The following is a 15,199-nucleotide window of genomic DNA, read 5'->3' as shown; positions in this document are numbered from 1 at the left end:
CGCGTACTTGATATGCATAAGCTTCTTAGGGATCTTACTTGTATCGATGATAATCAGGCACTCTATGAAGAAGGCGAAGGTGAGGATGAAGCATCACGAACGCAATAGGCATTCCATTCCACTTGCATTTGATATTTTCTCTCATGTTAACTATTGTGCCTGCTTACAGGAAAAGCAACATGGGTAACGTCTTCAGAGCAGTTTATCTTGTTAGTAGAGGAGTATGTTCTTCCTGGTGGCTACAGATAGCAATTGAGGCGATCACAATTGGTGCACACAAATATAAAACTAGATAACAGCCACCTTATAGATGAGCTACAGGCTCTGCTAATAATGCCTTGACCACCTCTGCACCTCCACGCTGGCCAGACCGGACGGCGCCTTCCATATATCCACGCCAGTCACGGGAGGTCTCGGTGCCTACAAAATGCACCCGTCCAACAGGAGTGGCCAATTCATCGCCTACCTTTGTGAGCACCCCCGGGGTCGTGATCGGGCAAGGAGCACCAAAGAAGAAAGGCTCCTTGATCCACTCCATTTCCAACGTGTTTGTAGGTGCAGGGACGTGGACAAATGTGCCGAAGGCCCGGCAGAATTGTTCCCAAGCCCGTTGAAGGCGAACAGCCCGGGGCAACTTGGACCAGCTCCTACCTTTATCACCCACAATAAAACAAGTAATCGACCACTGATTGTCTGCGGGAATACTTGTGTCTCGGGTGAAAATGATCGGGCCCTTGTCGGAGTCCAGTACACCCGAGAAACCAGCTTTTTGCCACCAAGGCTCCTTAAACACGTAGATCACCTTAGTATAATATCCCGTTGCTGTGTTCTCGCTCAGAATAGCCTTCCTTTTCGGCAGCGCAGGATTGAAAGCAATTTGACGATATAGAGTCGTAGGGATGGAGACGATTACTCTTTTGCAGGGGAAGCTTATGCCGCCCTCTGTGTGAACCGCACAGCATCCATCTCGCAGCTGGTCAATAGAAGTGACCGGCATGCGGAGAAAGACGGAGTTCGGACCAAGTTCTTCTGCCATTCTTTGGGAGATTGTTTGATTTCCTGGTCTCGTCAGTTCACATGTCCATGATGATTAACAAACAATGCCTTTACCTTGCCGATTTCGTAGGTACTGCCCACCATTTTTCTGGTCCGAGATAATGTTGTCGATGCCAGCGCCACTCTTGAAGTAGAGCAGCATGAATAGGGCACTAACTTCGTCACTCTCCACCCCGACCAGGCATGTGGACAGCAAGTTGGCGATGTCCAATGCATCCTCCGACTGGGATTCTTGAATGCAAAATTCGCGGAAGGTGGGTTGATCGATCTCTCTGGCGCGGGCACTTTTGGTCGGGTTGTCCAAGTCGATCAGCGAGCATGTGGTTCGAAACACGTCAAGCAGTCCTAGCAACACATCTGGGTTTCCCTACGGTATGATCGATCAACATTCGTGCACACAAATTTGAACTCGCAAGACGTACTGGCAGCTGCCCGAATGGCACTTTGGTAATTGACCCGTCCGCGGACTGGATGACGGTGTCTCCATGGTCGCGTTGGATTTCGGTATCGACGCCATATCGCTTGCAGAGCTTGAACATCTCACTCTGATTGGTGTTATTGACCCAGGATGCACCTAGATCATTGAATCCCTTCTCACAAGACTGGACAGTCAAAGTCTTCCCGCCGACGCGGTTGGTAGCCTCCACCACGCAAACGTTGAAGCCCGTCGCCCGCACCGAGGGAGCGGCTTGGAGGCCACTGAACCCGGCGCCAACAACCACCACGTCGTAATGCTTTTCTGCTGTAGATGCCATCCTAATATGGGGGGATATAGACATGAGTTAACATTGGCCGCTGCAAATAGCATACTGTTATATACTTTTAAAAGCGGCAATTCCCATCTGGGAATGGTGATTCTCAAGGAACTTCCATCGTTCGCAAGTATCCCTCGCAAATCAAATCCGATCGCTAGGCCATTGCCCTCCTCCTCTGCCTCACGAAAGCCAGGAGCATAGTCATCCACTAGATCGACTTCCTCACCCTGGTAGATGTCCACAATCGGCTTCCGCATATCGACTCTAAGCACCGATTAGTATATAAAACCCCAAAATCAAGAGCAAGATGGCTCACGGCTCATCCTCTAAGATAAACTTCGGATCCCTATTCTCATTAAGATCAGGATATCTTTTCTCAATATACTGCAACGCGAGCGGTATCGACCTCTGATTGCCAGGACCAATGTCACGATAACATTCGGCATGTTCTGCCGACATAATTTGGGCCCGGTAGGCCGTTTCATAGATACCGTTCGTTTCGAACTGAACCCAAAGCCCCAGGCCTGTCTCCAGGGTTCGGTCATCAATAATCAGCTTGGGATAACAATCCCTGAAAAGCACCGTTCCATCAAGCGCCATATGCATATCGAGAAAATCGGGCCGGGCGACGCTTTGCTGGAGCTTGAAAGTTTCGAGAATATCTTGATTATCTTTCACGGGCAAAAACATCACAATTTCGTCCGCTAGAAATTCCTCGCCTTCCTCCCATGGAAATAAACCCAGGATAGCCTTGGCCAGTAGGGCTTGTTTCTCTTCGTTCAATTCGGTGATACAGATGTAGACCATGCATGAACCTTCAACGTCACTTTTAATGAAAGACTCGTCCTATTTTCGGATTAAAATCAGAAGCGGAAAAGCAGGGGATGTTTCGTACTTTAAGTTCGGGGCCTTCGAAAAAATTAGGCTCGTCCTCTGGTGCTCGGGATTGATAGCCCTATTGCGGGGTCGGTAGAAATTCAAAGAATATCTTATTTAATCAAGTCATACATCTCGAAATTCTTGGTCTGCTGTCGCCCATTCTTCTATCAGATCTCGTTTCTGTTGATCTGCGGTGTCGCCGCCGACCCACCGCTCACGAACAAAATGCCTCCATGCACGAGTGGCGGCACCGAGATTGTCCCAATCGACATGTTCTTCGTGTCGGCGAATAAATGAGGGGATAACTTCAGGCCACTGGCTATGCGACCTTTTGAGGGACATGTTTGAATGGTGTGGTGGGAGTTGTGAGGGTGAAAAGAGGTGAGGGACGCGAAGGAGGGGCGGGCGGGTCGATATTTAGGTGACGGACGCCCAAGTTTGATGGATGCACCCAATTGACACCCTTAGGCCTTTGGGACACGAAACGAATATTTCCCACCATCCCTATCTCTGGACTAATAGCGCGATATTAGTGGTCCGGAGCTCGGAGATACAGTGAGTCTTTGACTTCCAGGGTTTTCCTATGGATCCAGCCTTAGCGTGCTATACTATGTTACTCCCTCCAGCACTTGAGGGCTATATAGTAATACTTAGTATGTAATTTTCCGGTCTAGTAACCTGGGACATACTCGAAACATCCATTTGAAGGCTCAGCATATTTATGAGTATGTGTTACAAAACTACAAGGATTTGAAGGGAAATCAAACAGGCAACTCACGGCAATGAAATCTCCGATATAGTATGTATATCATGATCATGCATAGATCCCATGATCAAACTCATTTAAACATACAAGGTTGGAATTACATACTAAAGGGACTACTTCTACTAGCAGTATATACAGAATCAAATTACTAAACCTGCCCTCCAGAACTTTGTCGACACGGTATATGAGTAAGCTAATCCAAAAGCTTCAAATTTTGCAACATTGAAGCCGTAAAGGTTTAAACCCCAAGCCAAGATCATGAACAAGAGCCATACTCAGCGTTACAATTTACACTGGAACACCGACGAGCTACCACAATAGCCGTAGTTACTGCAGCAATCACCAAACTGAGATCTGAGACAAGTCCAGTCCGAGTTGTCCGGACCACACAGACCATTCTCCGAGATGGTACTTGTTGGAGTTGCAGCCGTGGTAGTAGAAGTTGCAGTAGTGGCCGTAGACGATGCGTGAGGGCTAGCTGTTTGACTAGAAGTAAACAACGTAGAGCTTCCAACACCCCCGTCATCTGTCAGTGTGATGCTGAAGTTGAATCCAACTGTTGGGAAGGTGTCGTTGATAGGAAGATTGCAGACGCGCTCATATTCTTCCAGCCAGGCTTCATCTGCCCACATATCGTCTGTTAAATCGTCGTCGGTGATGTTGTACACTGAGTTTACCTGGTCACAGAGCGTGTAGGCTGACAGAGATGCAAGCCATGCGGAATCAGATATCCAGGCTGAAGTGGTGGTTAGGTCGGAGGGATATGACCAGAACAAGTGTGTGGTGCTATGGTTTGCTGTCCGGGTAGCATTGGGATTGATGGTGCTAGCGAGAGTTGTATGAGTTCTGCTGCTGTTGGATGTGTAGCTGGTGTAGGTGTTGATGTTAGCCACTGCTTGTACGCACTGTGAAGGATTTGTTAGTTTCAAAGGAAGTGTGTCATTGTTTTTTCTGGTGTAAAAGGGCTTACGTAGCTGTTCCCTTTCCACAGACTGCCACAGGCTGAGGTCGTATTCAATGCGGCCTGGGGGTTTAGGAAATCGAAATCATATTGTGAGATGCTGAACTTGCTGCCTACAGCCTGGCAGGTATCGCCATCTTGGATCTGATACCAGTGACCGCAGTTGGTGTTGGAGGTAGTAACCGCGTCGGTGGGAACAGAGCTGTACATATGATTAGTATTATCACCTCAGAGAATAGACCAGTGGGAAACAAACACAGCTGTGGTTGCGGGTTTCAGAACCAGCGTATCAGGAAGGCAGATTTCTGCCCCAGCAACGATATGTGTGCATCCCATATCAAGGCTGTTCAAGTTGATCAAGGCCATGGTAGAGACATTTTGAGCTGCTGAAATAACAACACAGGTATCTCCAGATTCGACCTCGTAAACAGTTTGATCGGGGTCAGTCGTATTGCAGCGACTAGCAGCAAGAGTAGCAGAGGCAGAGGCCGTAGAAGAGGAAGTGGATGTCGCTGTATATGTCACAGAGTATCCGCTTGTGGAGCAAGAAGATACTTGTCTCTCCAGAGCAGAAGGACTGAGAAAAGTATCCTGACCCCATTGGGAGTTGACTATAGTTGAAATGTAGTTCAAATAGCATTCGCTACATTTGACATCCGTGGTGCCATTTGCGATTGCATCCTGAAAGAGAGTGTTGCAATAGATGCCCGAAGAAACATCAGTCGAGCAGGTCGCATTATAATGCCATTGTATTTCCTTTCCCCTATCAGAGGCAGTTTGCGAGATGCCAGAAATGTTGTACTGAGTATTTGCGCCGCAAGCTTCGTTCACAGAGGATAAATAGCTGGACAAAGCGGAGAAGCAATCAGTAGTGCAAATTTCTGAAAGTGCACTGGTTGACCATGATGTCGTGTCAGTGACTGCCTGGCTCAAGCCTGCATAGCACGAGGCATTGCTGGCCATAGCATTGACACAATCCTCGGAAGCTGAGATACCAGCCAAATTATCGGATGTGTAAATGTAAAGAGTATCGGCATTTCCCCAAACACCAGCATACTGAGCCTGCAGCGTCAATGCTACTGCAAATGCAGCCAAAGTCCTCAAAGGCGCCATCTTTCATGCCCAGAGGAGAGTTGTTACAGTAAAGCTTTTCATCTGCATATGAAACGTGGACAAGGCCATAGAAGGGGCGACCATCAATTGCGTGAATTAATGGCTCGGGCAATTCCCGACGTGCTCAAGGAACCTCCGGAACTTCGTATTGACTCGGTGTATGAATCGACATACAACTGCGCTAAGTCCAACAGAAGGGCAAATAAGTAACCCAACTGAATACCGGTCTTGTGGTGGAATTCCCGAAGGCCGAAGTCTTCTTCCCACAAGACGATCATGGCAAGGCCGCCAGCGTTCCCCCGTCCTCTCTCAGAAACCAAAATGATAAGGATGCTCCAAATCAATTTAGCGTCACCCCTCAATTCGAAGCTTCTGCATCAGCATCGGGTAACTTGGCTTTGACTCTCACCCCTCAGGTGAAGTTTGGTAATTTCTGTTCTCAGTGGTAAGCTGATGGAAGGTTACGTGACGGCAGGCGTGGAGAATACTGTCAGTTTGGGCGTTAGTGCTTCGGCATCCACAGGTCTGTCCAACGGGTCTTCAGCAGAATTCTGCTACTGGGCAGACTACGATTATTCGGTTTTCTTGCAAGCCAATGCTTCGTAAGTTGTTTTATTGGGTTACTTAAGTTGATTCCCTACTTAATGCTAACTTTGAATCTTCAGCTTCCTTGGTGACCTGGCATACTGGGGCGATCGGTATGATCTCGCCTCTCCAGAAGATCCGATCGTACTTGTTGAGCAAACCTGTTTGGCCTACTCGAGTGACGTGGATGTGAAAAGAAAGCGGGATTCCACAGACTCTGCTCTAGTCAAAAACACAACTGGCTCATCAATCTTTAGTGGATGGTGCCAGTGTGCCGACAAAACAACTTCAATTGGAAACGACACCTTGAGTTGTGAGAATTCCGAGGGCACCACTTTGACTACCAAGCGTAATGATGGCACAAGCACATATTGTTACCCCCCACCGGCGCTATTTTACAATTCCGACTGGTTCCAAGATGCTGAAATCGAGAACCCCAACACTGATACAAGGGAAGATACGCCTTATGTTGAACTCAGGGGTATTTGCAAAAATGTCAAGAAATACCTGGACCGAAACTCAGCAAAAGAACACGTTTCGCCTAACTCCATGCTCTTGACTTACAAGAAGGACGGTAATAATAATAACCGGAACGAAGCATGTACCCAAAAGGCCAAAGAATGCTCCAAGTTGAAGACATCCCTTTGGCCCTTGAATGGAGCTTCGCCACAAGCGGAGACGATGTCCTGTGATGAACTTCCTTGTATGTCAACATTCCAAACTGGATTCACTTGATTGAAAAATATCTACTAACACGACGCTCATCCAGTCCACTCAACAGTAGAGGGCGGCTCTGGCGCTGTAAATTAAATCTCCTTCTTTCCCAAAGAGATTGATCGGGAACTAACTTCATGTTGTCTAGGAGGTGGCATGTGTTCCGGAGGGACAACAGAGGTATCAAAGTAAGGTCAACAACCAGGTTTCCAACATCGTGTATAAAGTGAGTCAAGTCTCTCGGGCCCGCACAGCTGAGATCTCGTTTCAGCAAGTCATGGCCACGCTTACGAGTGGTTGGATTGAGGGTCGGATTGAGGACTATACCACTTCTAAGAAGGAACATGATATCTTTGCCAATCTTTGCCTTGGAGAAAATGCGACTTTGGTTAGACAACCCGACTTTCGACGACGATTAAGTGGGAAAATATTGATCTATGGAGCCTATCCGCCACATCGAGATAGCATAAGATCAAAAGGGCCGGTCGGCCTAAGTATTAGTGAGCGATTAGGCTGCTTAGGAGCAGCTCGGGGCGGGGTGACTAGCTCACCCTGTGCCTCCGGGAGTCGATAACTTCCCGAGGCGGCAGTTTTACCGTCATTTAGATTACAGTAAATGGAACACGGCACCTGCCCCCTTATCAGTGCCAGAGAAAGATGCAACTGCAGACCGCCACTATTCTAACGAAAAGGCGATTGGACAACCACAGCCGGAAGATCAGATGAACGAAGCCCGCAGTTGGGTCCTCGGCCGCGGATTGGGCACGAACCCGACATCGCCCTAGCACATTTCCCATCGAATGACTCTCGTCCACGGGGGTTCTCCCCGAAGAAAATCAAAGCTGCAGCATGCATGGCGATGCAAATGAACGGCTTCTCTGACCCTCTCGAGCTCGCCTCATCTCGTTCTGGTTGATAACGTTTTTCCATAAATTCAGCGTCCCAGTCGGTCTGGTCAACGTTGGCGTCTCTACTGTATTCACCCATCACAGCTGCACACGTAGCAGACTATTGACACCACCTGGGTCTGCCGTGCCCGAGGGTTCACACCTCGCACCTTGGTGCCCCGACTTGGCCCAAAGCCATATTTAAGCATCATATTTTATCGCGAGCTTAAGTTATTATTTCTCTGGGAAGCATCGTCAGAGCATCAGCTCCCATGGATCCCCCCGATTATAATAGGTGTGTGCTGACATGCCCCGCCCAAACACGACAGAAGTTGGCTGACGCGCGTGAGGGATTGTCCGAGCACAGCATCATTCACTCTCCTTCCTTTACCTTTCTCGTCGGTCCAAAACATACCAAATTAACGATCCAGTCGGCCCTCGCCCAGCATGTCTCCAAACCGCTTCATAACCTCATGAACAATGGGCATACCCGGGAATCGAAGCATCGTATCGCAGTTTTGGAGGATGAGGATGTCGAGACCTTTGTTGCCTTTTGTGAATATGCATACACGGGAGACTATACAGTGCCTCTGCTGCCGGCCCCGTGTGAGGATATCAGGAAAGGTGTAGTCGAAGCCGCACTGAGCCCTGCAAACTCCTGGAGGGAAACCTATCGTTCGAATTCAGTCTCATCGGCCGTTCCCCCACCGGCTCCATCGCCGCCAGAGTCTGTTAGATCCGCCGAACCAGCAGCCCCAGCTCCTACCGAGCCTGAACCAGAGCCTACGCCTGTGATTGAGGGTGACGGCGCTGGTGAAGAGGTGAAACAGGCAGCGACAACGGAACACGAACTTCTGGCAGAAGAGGATACAACAAAGAACGAACCGGCAGAGCCTCTCGAGGATGAAGAAACGTATCCACTCAATCCGGGCCAGAATGCCGATGTGCCTGCTGCAGACGAAGCCCCGATCCAGACAAATCCAGAGCCAGCAGCCGATGATGGGGATTCAGGAACCTGGGAAGAGACACCGGCCATGAGCAAGAGGAGCAAGAAGAAGACTTTGGAACAAGAACCGACATGGACCGAGGAGGCTGCTGCCAACTTGACACCGCCATCAACACCTCCACCGAAATATCCAGCAGAGGTGGTTGATACTCCGCAGAGCCCAGAGCCAGAGAGTCCGCCAGAGGGAGAGTCACAAAGAGAAGAAAAAGTAGTCGAAGCCGAGCCAACTGCCGAACCTGAAGAGGAGGACGCAAAGCCTGCAGAAGAGCAACCTGCAGACACGGAGGTAGAGCCCGCTCAGGAAGATTGGGAGCAGCCCTCTGCATATCCCACCGATGGCGATGTCCAGACCCACGGAGATTCATGGCCGGAAGATGAAGTGGAGGAGCAGCATGACGAATCCCAACCCCCCAAGCCTGTCATCGACATGTCCTTTGCCAAACAGCCCGACTCGTCACCGCGCACACCGGGTCTCAGCCTGTGGGACGAATTCTCCGCTCTGCAATACAACAACGAGCAGACCTCTCTGCCCACGGTCGAGGTCTCCAGTTCCAATGACCTTCCATACCTGACCTTCCACGCCAAAGTGTACGTCTTTGCCACACGCTATCTCATCCCCGCCTTGGCGCAGCTGTGCCTTCAAAAGTTGCACCGAAACCTTTTGCAACTCTCCATCGCAGACACAGAGAGTCTGGATCCATTTTCGGGTCAGAATTCGGGCGGCTTGGCTGCGCACCAAGCGCCGATGGTCCTTGATCTGTTGCGTTACGCCTACACCAAAACGACCCGGCTCGAGCCGATCAACCCCACATCGGCAACGCAGCTTCGGGAGAATGAGTTGCGACGGCTGGTGGTGCACTATGCAGCATGCAAAGTAAAGGATCTGGCGCGATATCACTCTCCCGGGGACAGTGAAGCAGCAACACCCACACTGCGGCCCGTCGACTCCAAAGTGGAGCGGGCCAAGGACTCTGCACCGAAGAGTCTCCGGGCCCTGTTAGACATGACGCCGGAGCTGGCCTCTGACCTTGTCTATCGCATGATGTGATTGAGGGAGAGTGCGTGATTGGGTCTCGAAGTTGGATGCCGAGAAGTGGTCCGGGTCTTGCACAACTCTGTTTTGCCTTTGATTTCTGCATTGCTACCTTGCGAGACCCGCTCTCTTGTGTTCTCCTATTACATCATTTCTTCATTGATCAGTTTCATTCACTCGCGGACTCAGAGTCTTGGCTGCGGCAATGCGCTTTCTGTTAATTCCAATCGTTTCCGCTCGAGGAGGAGAGGGAATCAAATATAAAGATCAGCGGTAAATGAATGCTCGATGACGTTTCCTTTTCTAAGAAAAACCATTTAAGAATTCCTCATAAATCAGTACATTGACTATAATTGCAGGAACCTGGGACAACACAGCGGAGTGGAACAGCAAGGTCTAGGCATCTTGGCAAAGGCGCAAAAATAAGAACGAAATCCCGGCGACGCATCTGTTCGGAAATGATGTTGGCTCTGACCCTGGCAACGTCTCGTAGTTCCAATAGAGCGCGTGAATTGGGGGCTGCGTTCAGATAAGGGTGACCAGGAAGCGAATGCCAACGTTCGATATTTTGATAGATCCAGAACGATCCACTTGGCATCCGCCGATCTTCGCCACGTCCACAACGACAATCCCCATTCCATCTGCCTGCACCCACTTTTCCCTTTTTTCCCTTTCTCTTTTTCCTTCTCACAGCCACCGAAAAGCTTGGCAGCGGTCCGCTCTTTCGATGCGGCGTCGATCATCTTTCTTGGCTGCCCTTTTCCGTTTGAGTGATCACCCCTCGCCGCTTTTTGATCGTTGAGTAGAATTGAGCACGCCATTGAGCAGCTCGCTGGGAGTGAATACTTTGCTTTGGAGCACATCTAATTTCATCAAGAATTGATTGCTCTCAACAGTTATTTTCGGAGTGATGCTCCCCTTCAGGTGGGAATGAGTAGTAGCTCATGTTCAGTTGACCAATCGATCCTCATCTTATACCATGTGCTCCGGGGAGTATATCGTTTATTGCTCGTAGAAAAGATCACTAAGACAGGTATGACTTGAGATATCCAATCCCAAATCCTCAAGGCCAAAGTCCAGAGGCCCAGGAAGACCTATCCAGGTATTGGAATGCAATCAATGAGGATAATCAGAATCACAAGGGCCGGTGATGGACACCTGCCAATCAATATCCGTCATTGGCGTGGTGCTGGCGCTGGCAGTAGAAGCAGTAGAAGCAGTAAAAGCAGTAAAAGCCCCACCGGCCAAACATCATCCTGTCTATTGCAAACTTTCCAAATACTTCTTGGCGTCACCGAACGCTTTTCCGCCTAGGCATCGAAGTTTCTTTATACAGACTCAATTATGCCCAGACAGCGGTGGAGCGTTGCCTTCGCACATCACCCCTGCGCCACCCAGAAACATCCGCGTTCTCCCCCTGATGTGAAAGCGCCAAGCCCGACGGGTCTGGGCTATTCTTATTTTTCTTGATTGCGGCCGCGACGTGTGATAGCTATGACGATGCTGGTAGGTCAGATCTTGACGAGAGCTTTACGAGGCCCTGCGCCGTGTTGAGAAGATAATACAAAGTCTTGGTATCTTGGCCTGATGGATCCTCAAGGCCTTCGATGATGATCAGGTCAATCAATGATGAATCCTGCCCAATGTGTATTGCCTTTGCCTAGAGTTTGACATTCATATGGACCACTTCCCCCATAGGTTGACTTTGAATTCATTACTTTCATATCACGTCGTTTTGACATTGGCTGTTTCTGAGCTGTTTTCTTCTTTCTGCATTTCAAGCCAAAGGACAACTCATAGTCCTTCGATTATTCTTCGATTATTCTTCTCTATTCGCTCCTTATCCAATTGATACCCTATACAAATATTCCATGTACCCGTCACGATGTCCAACCCAGCGTTACTACACACAGAATGCTACGAGCTTCCTCCACACTCCTCTAATTCTTCAACATCCAACGCACCCATTCTCGATACTCAAAAATCCGAAAAGCAATGCCGCCTGGGATTTGTCCCACGTCTTCGCCATTTCACCTGGGCCTGGTATACATTGACGATGAGTACCGGCGGTCTTGCGCTCCTGATAGCCAGTCAACCCAACCGCTTCAAAGGCCTGGATCAGATCGGCCTGGCTGTTTACGTGATTAACCTCGTCATGTTCGCTCTCGTCTGTTCTCTGATGGCAGCCAGATTCATCGTGCACGGCGGACTTCTCCAGTCCCTCAGCCACGACCGTGAGGGTCTTTTCTTCCCTACATTCTGGCTTTCCATTGCTACAATGATAACTGGTCTGGAACGCTACTTCGGCGACAACCCAGCACCGGCGTTTTCAAAAACCCTCCAAGTTCTCTTCTGGATCTACTGCGCCTGCACATTCGCCGTAGCCGTCTTCCAATACTCCTACCTCTTCACTTCAGTGACATACCCTCTACAAACCATGATGCCCTCCTGGATCCTACCAGCCTTCCCAATCATGCTCAGCGGCACCATTGCTTCGGTCATCGCAGAGCGCCAGCCCTCCCACTCCGCTATCCCAATCATCACAGCCGGGATAGCCTTCCAAGGCCTCGGCTTCAGCATCAGCTTCGTGATGTACTCACACTACATCGGCCGACTGATGGAATCCGGCCTTCCATCCCGCGAACACCGTCCAGGGATGTTCATCTGCGTCGGCCCACCGGCATTCACAGCCCTAGCCCTCATCGGCATGGCGCAAGGCCTGCCTACGACACTCAGTGTAATGGGGAGCGAAGATACCGAAGCCGACGTACGTATGCTCGCGATGCTGGCATTGGCTGCGGCCGTTTTCCTGTGGGCTCTTAGCCTCTGGTTCTTCTGCGTTGCGCTCCTTGCGGTGATTCGATCGCCGCCTACTGCGTTCCACCTTAGTTGGTGGGCGATGGTCTTCCCCAACACGGGATTTACTCTTGCTACCATCACGCTGGGCAAGTCATTTGAGAGTGCTGCTATCAATTGGTTCGGATCGGCTATGTCTCTGTGTGTTATTACTATGTGGTTGTATGTCTTCGTCAACCATATCCGAGCTGTTATTCGACAGGATATCATGTATCCTGGAAAGGATGAAGACTGCTCGGAGTAAGCCGTCCTGTTCCTCCTCACTATCGTTGCCGTTCTTTTCATTTGCATTTTTTGCGTTCTTCGACGAAGCCTTTCAGCCTCGGGGTTATTTCCTTCTTTTTCAGCCCGTGTCATCTTCCATGGCGTCCCCGTATTTTCCTTTTCAGTGTTACATGTTTGCGGTGGGTAGATATCGGCATGTCTTCGGCGTTGGCGCATTTGTCAATTTCCCTTTTCCTCTTCGACTTTAGTCTTGAGTATATGCGAGCGTCCTTACAAGCAACTTAATATCATACACTGTTTTTGTTTCACCAGGACTTCTCATTTCTCCAAAGGTGTAGGCTTGAGATCCCTGTACCGCCCGCCTTGAACTACCAATGAACATATGAAACCAACTGGGCAACGAGTTTGAAGAGGCTTTCAGAATTGTCGTATTCATACAACTGAAAAAATTTTTTGCAAGTATAGAAAAAATCATCTCAATATTTTGTTCTCTAGTATATACACCAAACACCTTATATAATGCAACAGACCAAATACAAAGCTTGATCTCAGATAGACAGATGAGACATCGGGTATCATGATATTTTAGACCGAAGATGGCCAGATGCAGGCATGTGGTCCCCTGCGTGAGACAACACCTTCTCGAGGCAAGCAGTCCCGGATGTGCCGTGCATGTTGACTGGAAAGCTTGAAAGCGCCAGCCAAAATGCCCGCGATTAAAGGCTGAACTCCCCGAGGGGTGCCCAGGCTCATTTGACGGAGGATGTCATGCAACTCAGGAGTCGCCTCTGAGAGAACTTCCATCCAACGAGGCACGTGGGTTTCAAGCCCAGGCCGAAACTGAAAGGTAGATTCTGGTCCGTGAAAGAACCAAGAGCTAACGATGCGTCGGGAGCTATGAGAAATAGTTCTAAGCGACCTTTCGGCCGACGTTGCCAATTCCACGACCGACCACACTGACGATCACATCACCGTCCTCATTCTCGCCCGCAGCATCTCGAATACCCCAGCCAGGGGCACCGAACTTGGACAGGTCTCGCGCCAGCTGGATCAGATTGGGGTCCGCAATGACATCACGGCCAACCTGCAACCGGCCCACATCCTCAGATCCCATAGTCATGAGAATCAGCATGGTTGTCGCAGCCGCAGGAGACACACAGCCGCTCTTGGAAACAGTCTCGAGCAATTGGAAGGCACATTGCTTGCCAATATCTTCCGGAGGTTGGCCACCGGAAGGCGGCGAGGCCACATCAGCCGAGTAAAGACAGCCGGTAGAAGACTCAGCGACCAAAGAAAGACCGAAACCAAGACCGATCTTCTTCTTCGCATTAGGGTTGTTCTTATCGGGAGCCGGGAGCAAAGGCGCAGACGAGACGTCGGAGAAAATGTAAGTGTCGGGACTAAGAGGATTCAAGATACCACGAGCAATTTCGATCATACGGGCATTATTGGAACCCGACACACCGACGGAGTAGGCGACACCACGAATACGCTTTATGCGGCCGGGGTTCATCAGATGCAGAGTCTTCGGCAGACGGACCTGATGACCGAAAGTGAGCTGGACTTCACCGCCGCCACCCCTGCCATTGGGGCCAGGGTTCGATCGTCTCAGGATTCGGAGCTCAACGTTATTGAAGATGCCGAATTGGTTGTACAAGGGAAGAATGGCGGTTCGGACACTGTCGACGGACATATCGCCCGTCTGGGTGGAGGATGTGATCACACCAGGACCGGTGAAGAGGATCTTGATCGGGGCTTTGGAGAACGGCGCCAGGAGACAGAGTGGAATGAGATAGTAGCTCAGGCCGCGATTGCAGTTTGAAGGAAGCTCATGTCTGATCACGCCGCCGGTGGCACCAGATCCAGCCGTGCTGCCGGTAACGAGACCAGGTTTGTACACGAGAATTGTACCGGTGTACGAGATTTCCATTTGGGAGCCATTGGTGACTGCTTCGAGGAGACGCAGGAAGGAAATTTCATGAGGAGACAAGCCGGGGTTCGTGGGCGAGGAAGAGCGAATTTGCGAGATGTGCACGGTGCGGCCGGTGAGGGTCGAGAGAACCAGGCGGTAGACCAGGTTATGGTGCGAGGTGAACCGCAGAGGCGGTTGAGAAGTTGTGGCCATTTTTGGGGGATGTGACGCTCTCGCAAAAAGTCGCGGTGATGCGGCATCTCCAATCGAAAAAAGAAAAATCGGCGGGACGAAGTTGATCCGCTCCGGGACATCGGCTTAAGTCCGGTGGATATCTCCATCATAAGATAATCGCGAGGTGGATACGTACCCTTAGCTTCTTGTTCTTTCTTTACCTTCATTCCACCTTCATTTTACATCGGCAAGATCGGACGTCATTTAAAGTCATAGT

General features: G+C 50.0%; 6 protein-coding genes across 6 annotated transcripts; 3 read left to right on the top strand and 3 right to left on the bottom strand.

The window, feature by feature from the left end:
- Positions 1-304: 304 nt before the first annotated feature.
- N7498_000357 (flavin monoamine oxidase family protein) lies at positions 305-3,032 on the bottom strand (the record flags this gene model as incomplete). The annotated part of the gene is made up of 7 exons (XM_058447420.1): positions 305-1,059; positions 1,111-1,423; positions 1,479-1,798; positions 1,867-2,075; positions 2,128-2,657; positions 2,707-2,766; positions 2,820-3,032. The coding sequence occupies 7 exons, from the start codon at positions 3,030-3,032 to the stop codon at positions 305-307; spliced, it is 2,400 nt and encodes a 799-aa protein (XP_058312831.1).
- Positions 3,033-3,737: 705 nt separating this feature from the next.
- Positions 3,738-5,530, bottom strand: N7498_000356 (uncharacterized protein; the record flags this gene model as incomplete). The annotated part of the gene is made up of 3 exons (XM_058447419.1): positions 3,738-4,361; positions 4,427-4,619; positions 4,674-5,530. The coding sequence occupies 3 exons, from the start codon at positions 5,528-5,530 to the stop codon at positions 3,738-3,740; spliced, it is 1,674 nt and encodes a 557-aa protein (XP_058312830.1).
- A 99-nt stretch (positions 5,531-5,629) lies between these two features.
- On the top strand, positions 5,630-7,614 carry N7498_000355 (CAZyme family GH18; the record flags this gene model as incomplete). Its single annotated transcript, XM_058447418.1, has 6 exons — positions 5,630-5,688; positions 5,974-6,132; positions 6,196-6,818; positions 6,885-6,916; positions 6,978-7,217; positions 7,522-7,614. The coding sequence occupies 6 exons, from the start codon at positions 5,630-5,632 to the stop codon at positions 7,612-7,614; spliced, it is 1,206 nt and encodes a 401-aa protein (XP_058312829.1).
- Positions 7,615-7,988: 374 nt separating this feature from the next.
- N7498_000354 (uncharacterized protein) lies at positions 7,989-9,770 on the top strand (the record flags this gene model as incomplete). Its single annotated transcript, XM_058447417.1, has 1 exon — positions 7,989-9,770. One exon carries the CDS (start codon positions 7,989-7,991, stop codon positions 9,768-9,770), a length of 1,782 nt encoding a protein of 593 aa, XP_058312828.1.
- A 1,870-nt stretch (positions 9,771-11,640) lies between these two features.
- Positions 11,641-12,855, top strand: N7498_000353 (tellurite-resistance/dicarboxylate transporter family protein; the record flags this gene model as incomplete). The annotated part of the gene is made up of 1 exon (XM_058447416.1): positions 11,641-12,855. The coding sequence occupies one exon, from the start codon at positions 11,641-11,643 to the stop codon at positions 12,853-12,855; it is 1,215 nt and encodes a 404-aa protein (XP_058312827.1).
- An 891-nt stretch (positions 12,856-13,746) lies between these two features.
- On the bottom strand, positions 13,747-14,961 carry N7498_000352 (RNA 3'-terminal phosphate cyclase-like protein; the record flags this gene model as incomplete). The annotated part of the gene is made up of 1 exon (XM_058447415.1): positions 13,747-14,961. One exon carries the CDS (start codon positions 14,959-14,961, stop codon positions 13,747-13,749), a length of 1,215 nt encoding a protein of 404 aa, XP_058312826.1.
- Positions 14,962-15,199: the final 238 nt, after the last annotated feature.

The sequence above is a fragment of the Penicillium cinerascens genome (genome assembly GCF_028974065.1).
Source record: "Penicillium cinerascens strain IBT 15544 chromosome Unknown contig_16_segment0_segment0, whole genome shotgun sequence".
Lineage (NCBI taxonomy): Eukaryota > Fungi > Ascomycota > Eurotiomycetes > Eurotiales > Aspergillaceae > Penicillium > Penicillium cinerascens.
The sequence above is the reverse complement of the archived record's forward strand: the minus strand, read 5'-3'. Positions and strand labels throughout refer to the sequence as shown.